Here is a 23,808-nt window from a genome sequence, read left to right as displayed (position 1 = left end):
AGCAGGTTTTTGTACATTATGATACCTAGCCTGGGCCTGCCAGAGTCTCTATAAGTCTCTGCCTCATCCAATACACATCACGCCTTCTGTCCACTAAAGGCCAAAATCCACTCTCAGTGCCACCAGACAAGTTCTTATTTACTCCAGACAAGCACAGTGGCAACTGCAAACAGACTTTGTTCAAAAATAAGGCAGAGCTCTGCAGAACCCGTTTCATTCACTTTGTATCCCTGCCTTGTTCATTGAACAAGATCCTGTCTTGTGCACTGAAGAGGCAGAACTCCAGAAGAAGAGATGCATACTTACATGTGCACGAGGGGGCCTCATTACGATTGCCTGCACAGCCTTAACCATTTCCTCACTTTGGAGTCCTTAGTTTTGCATCTTTAAATTTCTTAATACCTTTTTTTTTTTTTTTAAGTTTCCTAGGTTTGTTGTTTTCTTTTAAATAAAAAATTCCATCTTGTGAACCTATTTGCTATTCAGCACCAGGCTGTTATGTCTTGCACAAGATGCATGCTCAAAGCTCTGCCTCATCTCTTATGCACTTGTGGAGGTAAAAATTCATTCATATCACCTACTTCTGCATGCACAATACTAATAGACTGTTGGGAGATACTAAAATAGCTCATGGAATTTGAAAAACACAATAATTGCACATGCACAAAATGTTGGTATTAGTGTTGCCAACTTTCTACACACACACACACACAACTGAACACCCCCCTCCCCCACCCCTTCTCCGAGACCCTGCACCTTCTCTGAGGCCCCGCCCCCGCTCACTCCATCTCCCCTTCCTCTGTCGCTTGCTCTTCCCACGCTCACTTGCTCATTTTCACCGGGCTGGCTCAGGGAGTTGGCGTGCGAGAGGTGGTGAGAGCTCCAGCTGGGGGTGCGGGCTCTGGGGTGGGGCCAGAAATGGGGAGTTCAGGGTATGGGAGGGGGCTCTGGGTTGAGGTCTAAAGTGGGTTGGGATGCATGGGGGGTGAGGGCTCCGGCTGGGGGTGCAGGAAGTAGCTTTGGGCTGAAGGGTGGAGCCGAGGGGTTCAGAGTACGGGAGGGGGCTCTGGGCTGAGGCAGGGGGTTGCAGTGTGGGAGGGGGTACAGACTTTGGGCTGGGCATAGGGGTTCCGGGGTGAGGCAGTGAGGCAGAAATGAGGGGTTCAGGGTGCGGGAGGGGGCTCCAGGCTGGGGCAGAGGGTTGGAGTGCGGGGGAGGGGGATCAGGGCTCTAGCTGGGGGTGCAGGCTCTGGTGAGGGGCTGGGGATGAGGGATTTGGGGTGCAGGAGGGGGTTCCAGGCTGGGGCTGAAGGGTTCAGAGTGCGAGAAGGTGCTCTGGGGCTGGGGGTGAGGACTGTGGCTGGGGGTGCAGGCTCTGGGGTGGGGCTGGGGATGAGAGGTTTGGGGTGTAGGAGGGTGCTCCGGGTTCGGGCAGGGGTGGCAGGGGGGAATGAGGGCTGTGGCTGGGGCTGCGGGCTCTGGGGTGGGTCTGGGGATGAGAGGTTTGGGGTGTAGGAGGGTGCTCCGGGTTGGGGCAGGGGTGGCGGGGGGAATGAGGGCTGTGGCTGGGGGTAGGGCTGGGGATGAGGGGTTTGGGGTAAAGGAGGGTGCTCTTGGCTGGGATCGAGAGGTTCAGAGGACGGGAGGGTGATCAGGGCTGGGGCAGGGAGTTCGGATGTGGGGGGGTCAGGAGTGCAGGCTCTGGGCAGCGCTTACCTCAGGCAGCCCCTGCCCCTAGGCGCTAGAGAGGGGACATGCCGCAGCTTCTGGGAGCTGCAGGGAGCCTGCCTTAGCCCTGCTGTGCCACCGAGCAGACTTTTAAACAGCCCGGTCAGCAGTGCTGACCGGAACCGCCAGGGTCCCTTTTCGACTGGGCGTTCCTGTTGAAAACCAGACACCAGGCACCCTAGTTGGTATAGGGTGGGCATAAGAGGAAGTTACTCATTTTGTGCAGTAACGATGGTTCTTCGAGATGTGTCCCCCTATCGGTGCTTCACCATAGGTGTGTGTCCCTGCGCTTCTGATCAGAGATTTGTGTAGCAATGTCTGTTTGGTCCACACATACGCTTCCCCCCGACACACCCCGCCCTGCTCTGCCTCGAGGCTAATTAGTGTTGAGTGGGCAAACCACCCTCAGTTCCTTCTGTTCAGAGCTTCAAAGTAGAGGGGAGGAAGGTGGGTTGTGGAGCACCCATAGGGACACACATCTCAAAGAACCATCGTTACTGCACAGGGTGAATAGCTTCCTCTCCTTCTTCTTCTTTGAGTAGTGTCCCTAGAAGTGACTCCCGAGAAGTATCCCAGATGGGAGGTTGGGGCTTCGGAATCAAGTCTGTTATGGATAGTAATACCGCATAGCTGTAGCTAGCATTGGCAGCAGAGTCCCCAGTAATCATGTAGTGTTCTGCAGTGGTATGCATGGATGCCCAGGTGGCTGCTCTGCCGATTTCCAAGATAGGGACATTCTTGAGGAAGGTGACCGAGGAGGAAGGTGACCTCGTGACGTGTGTGGGGATTCCAGATGGAGGTACTACACTGCAAACCTCATAGCAGTGTTTGATACAGTTCGAGACCCATTTGGAGAGTCTTTGCGCCGATATTGCTGTGCCTTTAGACCTATCGGGAATGGAAAGGAAGAGTTTAGATTTCCTAAAAGCATTCATCCTGTCCCAGTAGAAGGCCAGGGCTCTCCTAACATCCAGAGTGTGACGTATGGACTCTCTGCTATTGCAGTGAGGTTTAGGGTAAAAGGTTGGGAGGTGAATCGGGCGGTTCATGTGAAAAGATGAGGTTGCCTTGAGTATGAACTTTGTGTGCAGCCTGAGTGTAACCTTGTCATGAAAGAAACCTGTAAACGGGGGTGCGCCATCAGTGCTGCTATCTCCCCCATTTCTCCTCCCTGAGGTGATGGTGACCAGCAATGCTGTCTTCCAGGTGTGTAAGCGAACAAGTGGCCACAGGATCAAAGGGCGGTCTAGTCAGGCTCTTTAAAGCTAAGTTCAGTTCCCATGTTGATATGGGATGTCTGGGTTGAGGAAAGAGGTTCGCTATGCCCTGGAGGTATCTCTTTGTAGCTGGGTGTGAGAAAACTGAGTATCCCTTTGTTGGTTGATGGAAAACCAGTATGGCCGCCAGGCATACTTTGAGCGAACTCAGAGATAACCCTGACATCTTGAGTATGTAGTCTAACACCACAAGGAGAGTAGCAGATACCAGGACAATTTGCCTGGAATTGCACCAAACTTGAGACCTGGTCCACTTTTGCAGGTAAGTACAATGGGCAGTCAATGTCTTACTGTATAGTAACACTTTCTGTATCTCCTCAGAGCAGAAGCTCTCTATGTGTTGGAACCCTGAAGAAGCCAAGCCTAGAGCCGGAGTATCCACAGGTTGGTATGGAGAGTGCATCCTTCATTCTGCAAGAGGAGGTAAGCAGTGGGTTGAAGAGGGATTGATGGACACGCCGCCAGCTGTGACAGCTATGGGTATCACATCAGTCCTGGCCAGTTGGGAGCAATCAGTATGATGTTTGCTTTTTCTCTTTTTATGTGTGACAGGACCTTCAGCAGCAGAAGGAACGAGAGGAAGGTGTATAGAAGGCCCTCATCCCTTGGAAGAAGAAGAGTGTCCCCTCATGAGTGCTGCCCAAGGCCAGCCCTGGAGCAGTGGCGTGTGCATTTCTTGTTCCGGTAAATGGCAAACCAGTATATCGTCAGTGTGCCTCATTGACTGAATATGCTGTGAAGTACTACTGGGTTCATTTACCACTTGTGGTCGTGTGAGAACTTGCAACTGAGACTGTCTGCTGTTGCGTTCTGCACTCCCGGTAGACAGGCCACGGATAATAGAACATTATGGGAAATGCACCAGTTCCAGAGCTTTAGCACTTCTGCACAGAGGGAGGACAATCTGGTGCCTCCCTGGCAATTTATATAGTACGTGCACTCGATGTTGTCTGTCATGACTTTTGTGCGTGTACCTCTGATCAGTGGAAGAAAATGAACATAAGTGTTCCTGACGGCTCTGAGTTCGAGGTGGTTGATGTGGAGAGTCGCCTCCATGGGCAACCATTTGCCCTGAGTCATGAGGTTGTTGAGATGTGCATGCCAATCTATCAGGGACGCTTCCGTCGTGACTAGTAGTATCAGGGGCACTGTGTGAGTGGGACCCCCGTGCAAACGGCTGTTGAGTCTTTCCACCAATCCAGGGAGTGTTTGACCCAGAAAGACATTGAGAGAGGTTTGTCTAACCTGCCTTTGCTTGGCCTGTAAACTGAGCTGAACCACGTCTTCAGGCACCTCAAGTGAAGTCTGGCAGGAGATATTACAAACATGCCCCCCGCCACGTGCCCCAGAAGCTGGAGGCAATGTCTGGCCGATGTTTGAGGGCTAGTTTGCACTGTCTCTCTAAGTGCCGACAAGCTGGGAAATCTGTGCTGTGGAAGGAGCACTCTCATTTCCAGTGAGTCGAGATCGCCCTCTATAAATTCCAAGCATTGCACTGGAATTAGAGTCAATTTTTGGATGTTGACTCGTATGCCCAGTTTCGTGAATACGTCCATAGTTCCATGGGTGGCCCGTAGGGTTTCTTCGAAGGAGACAGTTGTCTAAGACTGGGTAGATCATGATCCCCTGAGTACGCAGGTGGGTTGCCACTATGGAGAGGACCTTGGAAAATACTCTGGGAGCCAACAAGAGGCCAAAAGGGAGTACTCTGTGCTGGTACTGATCCTGACCCAGAGTAAATTGGAGGAATTGTCTGTAGGACGGCAGGATCAATATGTGGAAATACATGTCCTGAAACTTGAGGGCCGAGAACAAATCTCCCTGTTCCAAAGATGGAATAATCACCACTAATGTGACACATCTTGACTTTTTGAGCCTTGATATATTTGTTCAGTGCTCTGAGATCCAGTAGGGGTCTCCAATCTCCAGTTTTCTCGGGGATCAGGAGATATCGAGAGTAAAAACCTTTGCCTCAGAGATGCAGTGGGATGGATTCTATGGCTTCTAAGCAGAGGAGGTGATCCAGTCACAACAGTCTCTCATGAGAAGCATCCCTGAAGAGGATTGAATACACATGGGAGATTACTTCCAAAACCCATCTGTTGGATGGATTCCCAGTTGGGACGGAACAGAGCAAGGCCGTATCCAGAAGGACGAGAGAACCTGGAAAGTGGCAGCTGCTGTCAAAGGCAGTGATCTCTCAGGGCCTTGACCAAGGTGTCAAAACTGATGTTTTGAGGTGGAAGACTGCAATGTTGAAAATTGAGGGCTTGATGGTTTGCACCTCAGAAACTTGGACCTTTTTCCTCTGTGGTTCATAATAGCATTGTGGTGGGGAACTGCGGTGTACGCAGTTTGTGAGAAGACTGAGGGCTACAGTCTTTTTTTGTCCGGGTGCATTGATCCCCACTGACCAAAGTGTGGTTCTGGAGTCCTTTAGAGTGTGGAGCGACTCATTGGTCTTCTCAGCAAACAACTTAGAGCCTTTGAAGGGGAGGTCTTTCACAACTGTCTGAATCTCCTTTGGGAAACCCAAAAGATGCAACTATGAAGCTCACCGCATCACAACTGCCATTGAGATGGAACCGGACACTGTATCAGCTGCATAAAGTGCTGTCTGCAGTGTTGTTTTGGCCACCACCTACCCCACATTGATAATGGCTCAGAATTGTTCCCGTTGTGACTCCGGTAGATGGTCAATACAGATGCTGAATTTGGCATAATTCATATAGACGTACTTTGTCCTTAAGGCCTAGTAGTTTGCAATTCTGAATTGCAAAGTAGCAGAAGAGCAGGCCTTCCTTCCAAATAAGACAAGGCACTTCCAATCCCTATCATAAGGGGTGGATCTGGAACGATGTTGGCAGCCACATGAGTTAACCGCTTATATCACGATGGAATTAGAGGGAGGGTGGGAAAAAAGAAATTCTGTATCGGGGGGGGTGGGGGGGAGGAGGTGTACATAGTACTTTTTAATTGGCCCTTTTGCCTATTGGTGTGGCCGATGCTGGTGGTTGCCATACAAGCTTAACTGGGTCCAAAAGCTATCCTCAAAGAGGAGGATGTATGTAAAATATCCAGCAGCTTATGGTGAGTGTCTGTTATCTCCTCCAGAAGTATTAGTAAAGTATCTGCCACCCTCTTCGTAAGGTCTTGGAAGAGCTTAAAATCATCTGCCATAGATAGTGGAGGGAGCATAACTGTCTCTTCTGAAGGGGAGGAAGAGATGTTAGTATGTGATTAACATCCCCCTCTAGTCCAACCTCCTGCTCCTCCAGGATCTCCTCAGGAGGGTCTGAAGCCATAGATGTGGTGGCTGTGGGAGAACGCCTCACAGACTCTTGGTGTGTGCCACTAGACGCCCAGGAGGCATGATACCTATAGGCCACCCACAGATCCCAGTAGGGCCACTGGGGTGGCAGATCCCCATGCTTGGTCATACCATGGGGGTTATCCAGAGTGAGGATATGATGGGGAAGGGCCAGCAGGTAGGGGTAGGGAGCATAGTGGGAGTGACGAGAGAGAACCTCCTCCTGGACACTGTCCGAATCTCCACTGGAAAGTGGTGGAGCCAATGCCGGGGCCCTGGTACCAAGCAGAGGAGACTCTGGTGCCTCAGATACCATGAGGTTCTTAGAGAATCTAAACTCCTGCAGTGCAGCAGTAACTGGTGCCAGTTGCTGGTGTTGAGTCGATGGTACCAAAGGGACCAGAAACCTTGGCCACACGAAATGGTCCGATTATGATGGTCTTGGAGTCATTGGTACCGGGGGCGTCCCTACTGGTGCCATCTGTCCGGAGGCGGTATGATCTAGGCTTCTCTTCCTGACCTGCAGTACCAGTGCTTCAGTGCCTGTGCCCATAGGTTCTTTAGGCTTACCAGCGGCATCCGTAGGAGAAGGCCCACACAATCTGTGGGTACCGTGCTTAGACACCTTCAGTATCAAGGAGACTGAACGTGCCAGGGATCTCCTCTGGCTGGTTCAGGGCTCTCTCTCTGGGGGCTCGAAGCTTTCTTTTTAAGAGGTCTTACATAGGGAATCTGAGGATTTCTTCCTTGGTTCACCGTCCTTGGAAGTGGAAGGTTGCACAGATCACTCACATCACCTGAGAGAGACAGGCCGCGGGTCAGTCGCAGGATGAAGAGCTCCCTCCATAAGGAGCAGTTTCAGTTTCCGTTTTTTTCAGAATTTGGCCTTCAGCTGCTGACATGTCTGTGGAACGCAGCTCTCAACAAGGCAAAAGACACAGGGGGAATGGCTGTCCCATACTGGAATGGCCTCCCTGCTGGAGAGAATTCTTAAACCGGGAAGGTCTCTTATGGGGTGGGGGGGTGGGGGTGGGAGTGTTAAAGTAAATAACTTATTTTAAGTTTGTTTGTTTTTTTAAACAGGGGAAGAAAAAAACACAAAGAAAGTAAGAAAAGAACAAAAGTACTAAAAACCACCTCAGAAAGCATTTCTAAAGTAAAGTATCCGTGAACGGACTGCTAATTGCGCCATCTCTAGCCAGGGGCAGTTGAGAAGGAACTGAGGGGGGTTTGCCTGCAAAATACTAATTAGCCTCGAGGCAGAGCATGCGGGGGAGAGTTTGGAGTGCATGTGCAGGCCAAACAGACACCTCTACCAAAGGTCTCTGATCAGAACCGCGGGGACGCACCTGCACATATGCCTACAGTAGAGCACCTATAGGGACATTACTTGAAGAATTGCTGCCCTTCATTTAAGATAGTTGTAATAAACAGTTAAGTTCCTTTATGGAACCAGATGAATGAAACAATGGCGGCCTCCGCCACAAAGGCACACCTTACTGCCCAAAACAAAGACACAGGTAAGCAAAAGAAGCTGCGCTGGCTGTTGTTCTGTGAAGGTCTGTGTGTCTCTCAAAGAGCGGGAGTAATGCCACAGAAAGAGACCAAGGTCTGGTCTCCTCTGAAAAGTTAGGTTGACATAGCTATAGCACTCAGTGGGTTTGAAACCGAACTAACTCCCAGTACAGATACACCTATATTGACAAAAGAATGCTTCCGTCAATTGAACTACTGCTACTCAAAGAGACAGAGCTCATACAGCGATGGAAAAACTCCTTCCGTCCATGCAGTCTGCAGCTATGTTATGTAATAGTAGGGTTTTATGTTAGTATTTTGTATAATTTAGAATGAAGGATAAAGAATAATAATGTAGCATGTATTGGTGTATGATTTGACCATATCCTGCCAGCCATCCTTTCTGAAAGCAGAAAGGAATGGCCTAATGGGTCATTGGGAGAGATGCATCAACCAGAATCTGTGGTTGTGCTGATTTCAAGGCAGTGACAGACCTTTTAGGGTCACCACTTAGTTGTAGGTTTAGCATTTTAAAATAAGCAAAAGAATGCAGTGGTTGTTTTCTTTTGCACTGCAATTGGATACTCCTGTTCAAAATGTTCTGTGTAAATTAATTCTGTTTTGTGTGTCAATGAGGAACGTGAGAGTTAAGTGTGAAGGCCATCGCTGAGCCAGATGGTATAGGGAGAAACTGAAGACAGATGCAAGGGCGCCAGGAGACTGCAACACGCCCCTGTTGAAATGTCAGCGGAGGGCAGATTGATGACTCTAAAGATGAGACAGGCACCTATCAATGGCGACAGGATAGCTGTGATCAAAACCAGCCTGGGATAACTCCCTGAGAGACTTGATGAAACAACAAGATAAAGGATGAGAAGGACAATTTAAGAAAACAACCACTCGTCAAACAACAATTGATTACAGCATGCTGGTGCAAAACTCATTAGTCCCAATGAAGAAAAATCACAACATGAACAGGGGGCCTTGCCATGAAACTTTGGGTTCATCTGCCAAGACTTCCCCAGAGCATCGTGTCACGACTGACAGAACCCAGCTCCTACCTCCCCGTGATCAACCTAGCTGGCCACTACACTGATCCGGACTCTGGACCGGTAAGTATAATATTGACTGGCGGGGGGGGGGGGGGGGGGTAGAGAGAGAGAGAGAGAGTGTGTGTGTGGTGTGTGATTGAATGCATATGCTAATTGTTGTATCTTCGATAAGCGTGGTGCATTGCCTTTTCCCCTGAAAAAAACATGTGCTTCTTCTTATAAGCATAACATTTTTGCTGGACAGCTATGGTGCTGTAGCTGTGCCACTATAGTCACCATAGTATGGACATGGCCAGCAATGGTAGCAAAGAAGCACCAGAACAGACCAAGGGAATCAGGGGCAGAAAAGCCAGGAGACAGTCAGAACAAGTAGCCTGTTTTTAAAAGCCAAACTGAAGCAGCTTGTCTACTAGACCATGACAAAGCAATCCCTACATCTGACATATCTCCCTGCCAAGTTTCAACCATTTAATTGGTAGAGCTGTTAAAAAAAGAATTATTTAGATCCCTAGATAATGGCATAACTCCAATTCTTCCTCACTCTTTGTACTTGAAAATGGCTCAACCAGTTCTGCTCAAGCTTTCATAAAATCCACTCCAAACAATTTTCACACTAGGAAAGAAACCAAACATGGATCGTTTCAGTCCAAAAGCAGAAAGTTATAAGCAAACTGAAAGAGGCCTGTTAGGTCAGGAAAACAGACAATGATCTCCCCCCCGCAAAAAAGCCTATAGGGGCTCACTACATGTTATGCTTATGTCATAAATATAAAGGGAAGGGTAAACACCTTTAAATAGATATGCATTAGATTATGATTTCTTTAAATGGCTGAGAAATTAAGTTGTGCTGAATAGAATGGATATTCCTGTCTGTGTGTCTTTTTGTAACTTAAGGTTTTGCCTAGAGGGAATCTCTATGTTTTGAATCTGATTACCCTGTAAGGTATTTACCATCCTGATTTTACAGAGGTGATTCTTTTTTACTTTTTACTTCTATTAAAATCCTTCTTTTCAGAAACTGAATGCTTTTTCATTGTTCTTAAGATCCAAGGGTTTGAGTCTGTGGTCACCTATGCAAATTGGTGAGGATTTTTACCAAACCTTCCCCAGGAAGTGGTGCAAGGGTTGGGAGGATTTTGGGGGGAAAGATGTTTCCAAACAACGCTTTCCTAATAAATAAACCCAGATAAACGTTTGGTGGTGGCAGCGAAAGTCCAAGGGCAAAGGGTAAAATAGTTTGTACCTTGGGGAAGTTTTAACCTAAGGTGGTAAAAGTAAGCTTAGGAGGTTTTCATGCAGGTCCCCACATCTGTGCCCTAGAGTTCAGAGTGGGGAAGGAACCTTGACAGCTTACAACAAATCTTATCATTTTGAAAGCAGGTATTCATTACAGGACAACTCGCTTTTTAAACATAACTTTACCTCAAAATGTGATTGAGCAGACAGACTCTTGTTGGTTTAGAACCCACAGCACAGACAGGAAGACTTTGTTTAGATGCTCTGGATATGCAGGGAAAAGCTAAACAAACCACAGTGTAAAAGTTGCATACACCAGTCTGGCCTACCGAAATTGGCAGTGCTTACGCCAACACTTCAGATGCTATCAAAACCAGCTCTCTGCATGAAGTCGTATCTCCCTCGGTTCACATGCATGCAAACACTAAAGCTCACATTTCAGATAGGCACTCGCTTTAATTAAGGAACTCAAGAGCAGTACTTTTTTTGTGAAGTTCATTGGCAAGGGAAGCCACAAAGATGTGAGGACTGAGGTGAACTATACTCTAAGGGAGGCAATATAAAGCTATCAAACTATGATGAGACTTGGCAAGTTAAGCTTGGGAACAATAGAGAAGGTTATGAGAATGTTCTACAGTAGCCTTTCAATGGAGACAAAAATAAACCCAACTTGACTTGTGCTTAAACACAGAGAGGGGCCCAAAGCAAATACTTGGATTGAACAGTCTTGAATTTTGGGGTGTTCAAAGACCAGATTCAAATTCCGCAGCTCAGCCTCATCTCTTGTTTGTAAAGTTATGAAGGGCAAGTCTGTTCATCGGAGTTAGCTTTCCCACTCTTAGAGACCCCAAACACCAGAGTGCACAACATAAAGTTTGGAAGCAGACTTTGGGTGATTTTTTATACAATAATCAAAGAACTCAGCAGCAGCAAAAACCAGCAGCATATTTCAGTGCCTGAAGTGGATAATAAATAAATTGGCAGAATTTTTTTTTATAATTTTGACAGATAACATCCATGTTTGTTTTTAAGCATTTTCCCCCCATTTTTATCTACTTAAATTTTTCACACTTGGGGGCATTTTGGAAGAGTCAGACAATAACTATTTAAAGACAGCAGAGATTGAGATTCAAAAGGTTAAAGCTTTATAACCTCTAAATCTCAGATCGTCAACATCATCTGTCAAAATATGCAAAGTAAACGTCCTTAAATCAAAGTCTAAATAAGTCCTCAAGTAGCACTTTTCTAACTTTGCCTATCTGTACATTTCTGTTCTTATCTTTTTTCATTGGTTTGTGTGTGCTCAGTGAAATCAACATTTACTGATAAAAAACCTAAACCTTCCAAACCTAGTAATAAATCAGGATGCATTAGGCAATCCACACCAATGCAAAACCAGGAGAGCTCACACAATAAGCTAGTGAGGTTTTAAAGAAACATTCTAAAAGCCATGTCTTTTACAAACACTCACCCTACCAATGACTTCTCTCAGAGCAAAATATTTGTCGGTGAGGTCCCCTGCTTCACTCAGTGGAGCGTCATAATCATAACTAGTAGGCTGTGATGAATATGGCATGTTTGCCCCTGTGAAAATCAAAAATTAAGAAATCAAAAACAATTGATGGAGCTTCTCCAGTCCCCTCCCCAATGGGATAGTTTTTTAGACGTGTTTCTTTCCACCCACAAATTTCTTTGTTCATAGCATCTCTAAGTCTAGTGATTCAGCTTGGGTCCCCTTCAGGAAACCATCCCTAATCAGGACAGAACTTAAGCACCTGCTTACATTTCATTGAAGTCTGTTGGAGTTAAGCACATGCTTAAGAAACACCCTCAGTTGGAATGGATTTATGCATATGCTTAAGTGTGTTCCTGAATGAGGGCTTTGGATAATGAAGTGGTGATTAGCAGAGATGTAATGCTGCTGAAGTACAGGAGGTGATATGCTCTGGAACTTTTTAATTCAAGGGCTCCTTGGCACCCAATCCTCCTTCCCCACTGGCATTTAGAATACTTATCTGTGTGTCTTGAGAAAATGAATACAGAACTGATTTAGGACATGGCAGACCTAAAGGCTGAAAGTTTAGAGTGTGTGTAATTTGTAATATACTGTAAATGACAGGTGTAGGCCTCACCTGTAATTGGAAAGCAAGTCACTTTTCTCTAATTGTTTCTTACCATTCCAATAGGCAAAATTGGTTCCACCTATAAACATGTACCTAAAAAGAAAAACAAATAAAGCCACTCAAACCAGGCTTTGCTGACTGCCACCTTACTCACATTTTTCATTAAAAACAAATCCTCTCATGAACATGCACTTACATGTTAACGTTAGCACCACGTGCCAGGATTTCATCAAGAGTTTTAGCTATCGTATTTGTTGGCACAACAGAATGAGGGTGACCCCAGTGATCCAGCCAGCCAGTGTAGAACTCAGAGTTTACCTGCCCAGGGTGAAATGTGGAGAGTTGGGGAGAGAACATGAAAAGCGGGGGAGAAGGAGGAATATAAAAAGGAAGTAATATCAGAATTAGAGGTTAAGTTATTTTATACTCAATTTATGTCACTAGCAATAAGAAAAAAATCAGCTAAGTGCATTTGAATCATTTTCAAATAATTACTATAAATACAGTGAAATATGTTAAAAGCTAGCCACCCACAGGAGATGAGGTAGCCCTTTAGCTAAGATTAAGTCCTTCTCTCAGAGCGGCTAAGGCATCAAAATGGCTCCTAATCAGCTCACATCCCATTAACTTGTGTAAAAATCTATAGTACTTAAAAACAGGATGCAGATTTTTAACCTACCCTATTAATTCTGCCTCTAACTTCCACTCCCACACACACTTGAGTCACTCGTCTAAGCAACTCTACTGCTTTGGCTGCTTTCTACGTACTTTCCTAGGCTGGGTAAAATCAAGACAAATTGGGATCTTCTGAGGCCAAAAATTACTCCACAGAACAGCAGTCAGGGATCACAGAACAGCAGCGTGGCACAGACATGTACACACTGTCCCCAACCTCTGCCTCGCCATGAAGCAAGAAGAGTTCCAATGTCCCATGAACCCAGGCACCCCAAGAAGCACAATGTACTGCTGCTGTCAATCCCTCGGTTTTCATTACTATCATAAAATTAAGACTATATGGAAATTTAAAAAAAAAAAACACCATACCAAGGGGCCTCTGGGTTCACTGCCTCTTTGAGTTAAAAATGCTGCTGTGACATTACCACCTGCAAATAAAACACAAAACTGAGCTGTAATATCCATCCTATTTCAGTCCTTTGCCTTCAGGAACAGAAGCTGGGATGCTGTACCTCTCCCCTCCTGTATCAGCAACAACCTCGGTGGAAATCTGGGCCTAAATTTTCAGAAGAGGCTAATGATTCTGGGTGCCCAACTTGAGACACCAGAAAGGGGCCTAGTTATCTGAGTGTGGGTGCTCAGTGCTTTCTGAAAACCATGCCCCTTTCAGGAGCCTCAAGCTGAACACCAAGAACGAAGGCACCCAAAAATCACTCGTGATTTTGGAAAACGTCGGCCTTAGTTTAAAGTAGATTTATTTGTGGGAAGTGTAAAAGTCAGGGAACTGGCAAACCAGACTTGGAGTTTCACCTCTAAGTCATTGGTCTGAAAGCCAAGAGTGACTGAAAGTCATTACTATTTGATGGATGACCTCCAGGAAGTAGGAGGTGTGTGTGATGTGGATTTTTTCCATTAATAAACGGACTGAGACTACAAACATACCTTACTACAAAGGACAATTCACAAGGGAGGTCCCAGGTTGAAGGCACTTGGAAACTGGACTACACTCATGTTGGACTGAGGCCCAGGAAACCTCCCACACTGTGCCATTTCTAGGGATAAATTACATCAAGTCCCCTATTCGGACGGGGCACTTTTCACAAGCACGACACTCACTTAATTCTGCATGCTTACAGTACCACAGACTGAGGCAATGTGTCCCATTTTAACTATGTTCTGCCTCTAGATTTTCTTCAGAGGAATGCACGGTGATAATCTGATGGAGCTGGAATTTGGGCTGGACTAAGAGCCCTTGAAAAACTGCTGAGCATGGCTATATTTTTTCAGTAGGTTTGCACTGTAAACAGACCAAACTGGCCACTGATAGTCCCAGAGGTGACTACCTAGTGAATAGCACCAGCTGGTTCCTTCTATGTGTTTAAGAATATATCAAATGGCAATATGTAGATCACCACTTAAACCCAGGAGTCAGGGAGACCATCAACTTTGCTACAAGCAAACAAACATTGGCCTGGTTATCTTGCTACAGAACCGCTGCCACTAACCTGGTGCAAAGTCCACCGTTGCATAAAGACCCTGCAGAGCTCCACATCTCAAGTAATATTTGCTTGCCCCATCTGTTGTAAACAGTACCACCTCATCTCCAAGATGGTGATGGAAGAGCTTCTGAAGGTAACGAAGGTAATCATAATCACAGGCAAAGTAGCTTCCATATTCATTTTCAACCTATGCAATAAAAATAATAGATCAGCAGCAAAGCTGACATCTGATAACCAGGCCTGCACCCATCACAGGGAGAAGACTTTTCGTATTGAAAATGGAAAAAGCCACTCAACATGACACCATAAAAGCCTAACCTGGATTGCCTCCTCCTTGCAGAGAGACAATGAAAGCCCAACAGAAAGTCCAGAGAAGATGCATGGGATGTGGGGAGAAGATGCCACACCGACAGCATCATTCTTCTCACCTCCCAGAAGCCTCTCTTGCAGGAGCTCCACCCCTATCTGGAGAGGGGTTGTATTCCAAAGCATCAGCCTCCTAGTTCCACAAGAATGCCCTGCCTCAGTTAATGCTGGCTTCAACAATGTTAGCTTAAGCACTATCTCACTCGTAAACGGTGTGCCCCAAGTACAACAGACAAAGCTCTATTGTAGTTCTGCTAACATGGGGATGGGAGATGTTGTATTAATTTTGATGGAATAAATGGGCCTAGAGAGTCAAAGAAGTTAACACGATCCTGTCACTGCACAACACTAGAGAGTTAAATATGGTTCGGGGGTTCAAGTACAGAGATCTCGGCCTGCTTAGTTCTGTGGCAAATACACCAATATTAAAAATCTTCAGTATTAAAGATACTGGAAAGGAAAAAAAAGTAATAGCATTTGAAATGTCCAAATTAAAGCCTTACTTAATACTTTACAATATCCCTTATTCCCTGTACAGAGCTTTTATAGGGGAAAAAACCCATTTGCCAGTTTTTAGATGGTATCAACTATTCTTTTTGAGGAAAAGAGAAGCTTGTTGAGATGAGCTGCAGCTGTTGTTATTACTGCTGTTGCTGAAGTCCAATCCTGTTTTCGTAAAGACAAAACAAGGCACACATGCAAAATGGGAGTGAAAGGAACAGCAAAGATAGAAAATGCAACTTCTGTCTCTGGTGCTGATTTTCACTTGCAACCTCACTACTGGAGAAACACAGGCACAGCACATAGTCACTCCAAGATCTGGAAAACTTGTACCAGCAGTGGGTTGTTTAAGGCATTGCTTTTGGTTGCCTTACTGGGAAAAAGCTCACAGCATTGCTGCAAGAGATGCTGTCTTGTTTGGCTAAGCCAAACTCACAGAAGGCAAAGGGAGAGAGATAGGGAAAAGAAGAAATAAGGTGGGGAAGGAAAAGGACACATAGAGCGCAGTGACAGCAGAAACCAAAATTCCTAGTGCCAGGTAGCGTTAGGGATTTAGCCAGAGGTGGTGATGTCATCTGGGTCCCCCTCTCTGGCCTGGTCTAGTCAGGACCTCTCTCAGAATCAGGACGGTGAAGGTCTAACAGCGTCATGGCACATTCCAGGGTCCCTGGAGATGGTGGGGTTGGCAGTCATGATAACAAAGCTCGCTCCTTTCAGTCAACCCATCTTCTAGCCTATTTGAGCCTCCCCAAAGTCTCTTTTTAAGCACTCCAAAAGGGAGTAAACGGTGGAGTAACCCATCCCCTCATGATTTTGTTCACCAATTAGGCCTAACCAGTTTTAGTTAATTCATTTCTGGTTCCATTCGCCTCTTGTTTACCAATCATGATATTAACACAGTCCTTGGGTGGTGGTATTAGACTTTTTTGTTTAGTCTGACTCAGTATTTTTGTCACCCTTTTACACCTTTTTTATAAAAACAACTCTTTATAACAGTTTGATTTGAATTTTTGTTACCAAATGTTGGGATATATATATATATACATAATCCATATATCCATGTAATATGTTATAGGCCTATTGTAGATGAAGTATGCTTGATGTGAGCTGCATGTTGACAACCAAAGCAAGAATCTGAGGTTTTAGGTGGTCAAGAGCTGTTTGTGAAAAATAACTTTACAATGAGAAAGATGGAGAAATACCAGATAAGGAAATACTGGGGGTATTGCCATGACAATGCATCTGTTGCAATGTATCCGCTGCAGTTGTAAAGCAGAACTAACCAAAGAAGAACATCTTGGGCCTGGGACTGTTTCTAAACATCTTGGGTTTTGGCAATTTGCCCAGAACCGTTTCTTTGAAATTGCCAACAAAACTGATGACGTGACCGAGTGGATTATAAATGATGTTCGATACACTTGCAATTTGGAGTCATTCATGGATCCAGAGCCCTGTTTAGATTAAGGTGTGGTAATGCTGGCTCCCCGCATCTTGTGATCAGACTGAACGTCGACTGGCCATCAGGACTTCAATTCTGATCTTCAGACTCTGGTGTAGTCTGCTTGGGTTATGAATGTGGAGTGAGTAATTTATTTTGTAAGCAATAAAGAGTATTTGTGGATTATATACCAACACTGTATCTATTATCTGCCTGCTCCCCTATCTCGTAGGGAGACTCCTGCTGCAGGTCTAACACTTGGACAACTTGGAGTACAAACCTCTGCACAACAGAGCTCTGGAGGAGTTCTGAAGCCAGTGGGGGTCGGGGGGGTGGGAGCAGAGTTTCCATGTTTCCATATTTTTAAAAATAAACCTGTTTAAAATTAAGTCTGAATATAATACAAAATATGTTAAGGGTAAATTAAACATAATTTAGTTGTAAATGTGAAACCTGTTTTGAGAAGTGAAGTTTATATATCCAAACCACCTAAAGGTTGTTTTGATTAATAAAAATAAATGTTATGTGCTGTTTTGCATCCTTAATTAAATTCCAGTTTCCACCCTAATGCGGCTTAACACAAATCATGAGCAAAAAGTTAATTATCATTCACTATTTTCTAACATACTAAAACTGTACAGTTAATAAGAATCTGAAAATGTTAAGCTACATAACTGCATAAATAAATATATAGAGTTATAGTGTACCCACCTAGGTAGCAAAAAGATGGACCAAATTTAGTTGTAAATCAACATGTTTTATGTTATATCAACCAATGAAAATGCACCTTTCTTTAGAAAATAACTGAAGTACAAATTGAAAAATTGATTCAATTGGATGATTTAAATCGAGGTTTTCCACTGGGTGAGCTAAATCATGATTTAAATTGCTGATTTAAGTCAATCCACCCTGAAAGTGAGTCTTTGAAACCTTCTTTCAAAATCTGAACCTTAATGCTTAATCTGTTCAGTGTAATAACCAATGGAAGCACCAGGGCCAAATATTTAAGGTATTTTATTCTTCTTTCATTCCTAGCTACAGCAGGTCTTGTCAGGCTAGATACTCTAGAGCCGTGGTTCTCAACCTATCTATCATTGTGGGATGCAGATGTGGCACAGAAAGTATTAGCTGGGCTGCAGGTTGAGAACCACGGTGTCCCCCTCCTAACCCCCGCCCCACACACACAAACCCCTATGCCCAGCACACTCCACCCAGAGACCCCGCCACAGAGTGGGGCCAGGTGTGGAGAGCTGGGCATAGGGCAGGGACCGTGACCTTGCACCCTTCTGCATGGGGACTCTGACCCCCCCCCACTGTGTGGGACCGGGCAGCAGCTGGCTGCCCAGACCCCAAGCCCCAGCATGTGGCAGCCAGCTGCCCAGGCCCCAGACCCTGCTGGGAGTCTGGAGCCCACTGCGTGGCAGGGCAGCCAGGGCACCGCGGCAAGTCAGCCGAGAGCCCGGAGCCTGCAACCTTTAGCACACAGCTGAGCTGGGCCGCAGCTGTGTGCTCATTGGGCCGCATGCGGCCTGTGGGTGGAGAACTGCTGCTCTAGACCTTTAGCAAGCTAAGTAAAGAGAATGTTCCATTTAATGGCAATAAAAAGCACTGAACTGTGTCACGGTGTAGCTTTCAGCCTCTTTTTTTGAGTAACTTGTGGTGCCGGGGCTACTAAAACAGATGGCACTGGTTAGAACCCAGCATTGTGGGGGATTATCCTATACCTGTCTCCCCACATGGCTTTACCACAGCACTCTAAGGCCTGGTCTACGCTTTGTGGGGGGAGGGTGGTATCAATCTAAGTTACGCAATGTCAGCTACGTGAATAAGGTAGCTGAAGTCAGCATACTTAGGTCTACTTACTGTGGTGTCTTCACTGCGGTAGGTTGACTGCTGACGCTCCCCTGTTGACTCCGCCTACACTTCTTGCTCCGGTGGAGTATTGGAGTCGACAGGAGAGCGCTCTGCGGTCGATTTATCGCGTCTTCACTAGAAGCAATAAATCGACCCCCAGTGGATAGACTGCTCCGGAGGTAAGCGTAGACATGCCCTGAGGCAGGCTTGCTGTACTCTTGACTCCTGTTCTAAACAGGGACTGCCAATTCTTGCAAACAATGACAAAGTCATGCAGGGCGGGATGGGAGGAAGCAAGGGAATACGTGATGGGAGGGTGGCAGGAGGCAAAGGAAGAGGGAAGGGAAGGGCAGCTGTGGTTTAGTCTTCTCTGTGAAGCACTTAGCAAAGTTGTAGATACTACAAGATGAGGAGAAAGAAACAAACAAACAAACCCATTAAAGTGGACTGATCACAAAGCTGGGAGATTTAGGTTCTACTCGTACTCTGCTACTCATTCTCTGGGCCTCATCTACCCAACCTGTAGAATGGTGATAACATGACTAATCCAGCTTTGCACAGTGACTTAAGATAAAGGGATTGCAAGTGCACAGAAGATTTGGCAAGAAAATCTCCAACAGGCCTCAGGGGAAAAAGACCTGGGGTGAAATCTTGGGTCCACTGATGTGAACAGCAAAACTCCCAGTGACTTCAATGGAGCCAGCATTTCATACTCTCAGTGGGGAGTTGCAGGGAAGCCCTGCAGGTGATTCTGTATGTAGTAAGGAAAAGGGGAACAAGGAGAGGGGGAAGCAGAAGAGATGTTAAGAAATTTGTTGGATTCAAGAGTCCCTGAGTCTCAGGAAGTGCTGGCTTCAGCTGAGCTGCTTCAACATGAGCTATGTATCAACAATACAGGCAAGCAGGTTGGCTAGTAATACATCACTTGTGTGAGTAGCCATGCTCACCTCAGCCTCACGCACAGTCTCTTTCCAAGTGGTAAAGAGACATCTACACTAAGGACTAAAAGCTGAAACTCAAAGCTGCACTTGTTAAAATGTTGGAGATGCAAGGATAACATACTAAAATTGAATATTATCTCCAGGTACCTCACACCACCACCAGACCCTTTTGTTTGTGATATAGTTTAAACTAATTTTAATTCCAGTTATCATGGAGAGCAAATATGATTTAAATTTTAAAGAGCACCCATGTACATTACTGGAAACATACCTGTGGAAGCACTGTTAATAATTCAATAATGGTGACCAAAAGGCCTTCTACATTCACATAGTTAGTGTTCCTGTTTGATTTTTGAAATGGATTACCTGCACCATAATAACTGGCCCTCCATTCTGATAGAGATGAGGCTTCATTTTGGGTAACAAGACGCCCATCCATCGGTCTACAGCTTCCAGGTAATCTGGAATATACAAAGAGAAAGTTGTGGGCAGACCAGAGTTTATCCACTTTAAAAACAAAAACAAACTACAAATGGGATATTTTTGTAACCAGTACACTGGGTATGCACAATGTGTATAAGAGCAACAAAAAATGAATTGATGACATTCTGTACTTGCTCATAACTTCAGCCTCTCGGTATGTAGGGAAGTCAAGTGGCTTCAAAGACCACACCCAAATCATTCCAATATAGTACAATCTAAAACAGGTGGTAATGTCCCCACACAACAGAAAAATATACAGTTACCTTCAAGAACATTATCCTTTACAATTTAAGGGTCCAGCCCTGCAAATCCTTACACAAGTAGTCTTGCTGTTTTCCACCCTGTTCCAACCTTATTCTGTCCATATATTTATGCACAGTGCAAAAGGAGTAAGAAAACCTTATTCAGAGAGCATTCACATTTGTTATTCCCAAACTTTTAGTAGAAACAGTAACACAATACCATTCTTGAAAATACAGCCTGACCCGAGAGTCTGGCCACCAAGTCTGCTTGTCCTTGAAACATTTTTATAAATCCTTTTGAGCTCCTTACCTAAATCAGAAGATCGGAGAACAATAGATTCTTTCTTTAATAACCATGCTGGAAGACCCCCCTATGAAGGGAAAGCAAACCATTTCAATTACCATTTTCATGAATTAGAAGGATAAGTTTAACCAGCTATCCCAGAACTATATAGATATTACCAATTAAGTACTAGTCATTGGGGACCTATAGTACCCAAGATCATATTAAAAAATTATCACAATTTAAGGACCAATGCGCTTGAGGCTAAGGGAAGTCACTTAAGCAGGACTTGAACCCACAACTTTTAGTATTCTAGATGAAGAATCCTGCCTTGTGCCATATGTTCAGCGGTAGGGAATCCTTTTACTACTGTACCCCCCTTACTTCCCCCCATAAATGGGAGGACACTTACATTAGACAGAGATCAGATGTTAATTCTGCCTAGAAATTAGAAAGTTTAAATACAAATTTACCATATCCCATTCTGCGCAGATATAAGGTCCAGCTCTTAGTATTACCAACAAGCCAATCTCATTAGCTAGCTCCAGGAAATATTTTATATCTCTGTCACCATAGAAGTTATATACTCCTGGTTTGAATTCATGATAGTTCCATGGCACATACCTGTGAAGAAAACACCATCCATAAGAAGTGACTTAGACTAGAATGAAAAAGGAACTCCAAATAATGACTTAATCTAATTCCAAGGAAACAAACTATTTACATCTTTACAGAACTGTAAAGTTGAGGTGCATTTACTTCCAAACTAATGGAATACAAAATGAATTTAGGACCTAGCTCCTGTAAGGCACTTCTAGAAGCTGAAGGTGCTAAGATTAGCACCAAGTATGATCAGACACTTAGACGGGAAACAGATGTCTCTATTTTTTCTTGTAGTCATGTATTTTTTCCATACACTCTTCCTTTCTAACAGCATCAATGTCATAAAAACATATTAAAGGCAAAAATAATTAGTTGTGCTTCGTTATCTTGCTTCATAACTCTGAAAAGTCATTGTGAAACAGAAGTGGTAGGTAGTCAAGCAGAAAGCCTCTCACACAGCACTTCTAGGATTTTTTTTTAAAAGTTTAAAAGAGATTTTATGTTTTTTAAAACAAGACAAGAGAACAATGCAGTGCCAATAATACCTTTTGTCGATAGAGGAAAAACAAGAACCAGTACATGCGTGGATTACATAAATGTATGTATTTAAAAGTTACATGCTACCTACAAAATATCAAAATCTTCAACAATTTCAAGCATTTTAATTAAAGCAGTTATTCACAGGTGTCCAGATGCTATAACAGACACTGTCTTGTGTTCGGATACAGAAATTCTCAGATTTGTAACACAAGGGAGGAATCTGCCCAATTTTCTGTGCAGCCGAGCTCCATCCTTTCAGCTTTGCAAAGTAATTTTAATTGCCTTCCCAACCTATCTATAATGTTTCCAATATCCTTATTACCTGGCTCTTCTATAGCCAAGGATTTGAATATGAATGGAAACACGTTCAATGTCAGTTTTGTTTTCTTGCCTGGATTTTAAAGGCAAGTGAGGTACAAGCTGACTGCTTCCATTTAAGATAGGATCATTAAAGCTGACAATTACAATAAATAAATAAAAAGTTACACCCTTCCTTTTAAAACACATCCACCATTCCACAAGTGAAAGCCACTGAAAGAACACATACACCACCACCACTATCATGATGAATCAGTGTTTTTTTCATCGTTTACAAGGTCACTACTACTGCTGAAAAGGGTTCTTTTGCTTTCTACATTAAAACACTTTGCTGTCGCTTAGACTATATGCTTTTTGAAGTGGAGAACAGTAGCACATCCCAGGTTGCTGAACCAGCCACATAATATCTGTTCTATGTTCTCTCTTCCAGTTGCCTACAAAGTGGGGTAGTCACTTTAAAAACCAACAGAGCAACATTAAAGCCCTTAAAAGGCTACAAGGGTTTTTACAAAACTCCTGGAATTATTTTAAGAACTAATATCTACATTTAAAAAAAAAAAAAGTACTGAAACTTTAGGTTCCTAGAGGCAGCTGTTTCTTGGAGAAAGAGTTTCCAAAAGGTATAAATGTATCTGCCCACCAGCTAACAAAATTTAAACAAAACCCAAAAAAACAGACTATAATGTTCAAACATCCGTCATATAAATTCAGAGCAGCCAACAGTATCCATTGGTTCTTCAAAGAAGCCTTTTTGCTACTAATTTATCCTGTGTTTCCTTGCATCCGATGAAGTGAGCTGTAGCTCACGAAAGCTCATGCTCAAATAAATTAGTTAGTCTCTAAGGTGCCACAAGTCCTCCTTTTCTTTTATCCTGTGTTGTAAATATCTGGCTCCATCTAGTGGTTAGTTACTTAACTGCATCTTCAGAAAAATCACCTGTAGTCTCAGCCAGGGATTTTCAAACTCCTGTTTTTTATAGTGCAAACAACACTGTAAGAGAGATTGTCTTATGGACCAATATTTCTCCAATGCATGAATACACATGCTATCTTCTCTCCAGTTCACGATCATCTAACAACCCTTTGGCAACTACACCAACAGTTTACACAGAAAGGCAATGTCAGGAAAGTATTTATTTTTAGCTGTCTTTGAATACAGCCGGAAACAAAGACAATGGGCACATGTGGCTAGGCAGTTCTCTATGGCACACCAGTCATCACACTACAGAGTCTGAAATAGTCAGTTTAAGTTAATATCAATTAAACTGGACCTTTTTAAACCTTTGACTATAGTGTTACTAATCTATACTTCAACTCTCCCTACCCTCTCACCCCTTCAGACACCATTACATTTTGAAATATCACCAGGATTATAGCATCCAACTTTAATCAGTTATTTTGGAAGCATTTTTGAAATTTTATCATGGAGATTTAAAACCTTAACTACAGGACCAATCTACTTGCAGAATCAGGTGCTCTCTTATGTCCTGTTGTCATTGTTTACAGGTTGGAGGTACACTAGCGGCTTACTAAACTCTCTCTCTTCTCTGAGAGCCTCAGACAGCTAACCTGCATAGTCATGGTCAAGATGGAAAGCAAGGATTGGCTGGCCATTTCTGAAGGGAGGCAGAAAGGAATGAGAAGAAGGGAAGGTCTGCTTTACTTTCACTGAAAGGGATTCATGAGGAACCACACAGCACAAGGATTCAGTTTCCTCTTCCCTGGTGAGCTGCATTAGGAGTTGCTCTGTAGCCAGGACCAGCCAAGTCCCCTGGCCTAAAGCTAAAACAAGCACATCTAGCACCTATTGTAATTTATGGGATC

General features: G+C 44.4%; 1 protein-coding gene across 3 annotated transcripts in view; it reads right to left on the bottom strand.

The window, feature by feature from the left end:
- GLB1 (galactosidase beta 1) overlaps positions 1-23,808 on the bottom strand; it is a 69,713-nt gene that overhangs the window by 18,218 nt on the left and 27,687 nt on the right. For all 3 annotated transcript variants that reach the window (XM_084620621.1, XM_084620619.1, XM_084620620.1), the window contains exons 3-10: positions 20,997-21,147; positions 20,551-20,611; positions 19,882-19,976; positions 14,422-14,602; positions 13,286-13,344; positions 12,438-12,559; positions 12,294-12,334; positions 11,590-11,702 (exon numbers count right to left, since the gene is read on the bottom strand). In XM_084620621.1, the coding sequence (XP_084476747.1) occupies positions 11,590-11,702; positions 12,294-12,334; positions 12,438-12,559; positions 13,286-13,344; positions 14,422-14,602; positions 19,882-19,976; positions 20,551-20,611; positions 20,997-21,147 (823 nt within the window). The remainder of the gene's footprint in view (positions 1-11,589; positions 11,703-12,293; positions 12,335-12,437; positions 12,560-13,285; positions 13,345-14,421; positions 14,603-19,881; positions 19,977-20,550; positions 20,612-20,996; positions 21,148-23,808) is intronic.

Source organism: Lepidochelys olivacea (genome assembly GCF_965140295.1).
Source record: "Lepidochelys olivacea isolate rLepOli2 genome assembly, chromosome: 2".
Taxonomy (NCBI): Eukaryota; Metazoa; Chordata; order Testudines; family Cheloniidae; genus Lepidochelys; species Lepidochelys olivacea.
The sequence above is the reverse complement of the archived record's forward strand: the minus strand, read 5'-3'. Positions and strand labels throughout refer to the sequence as shown.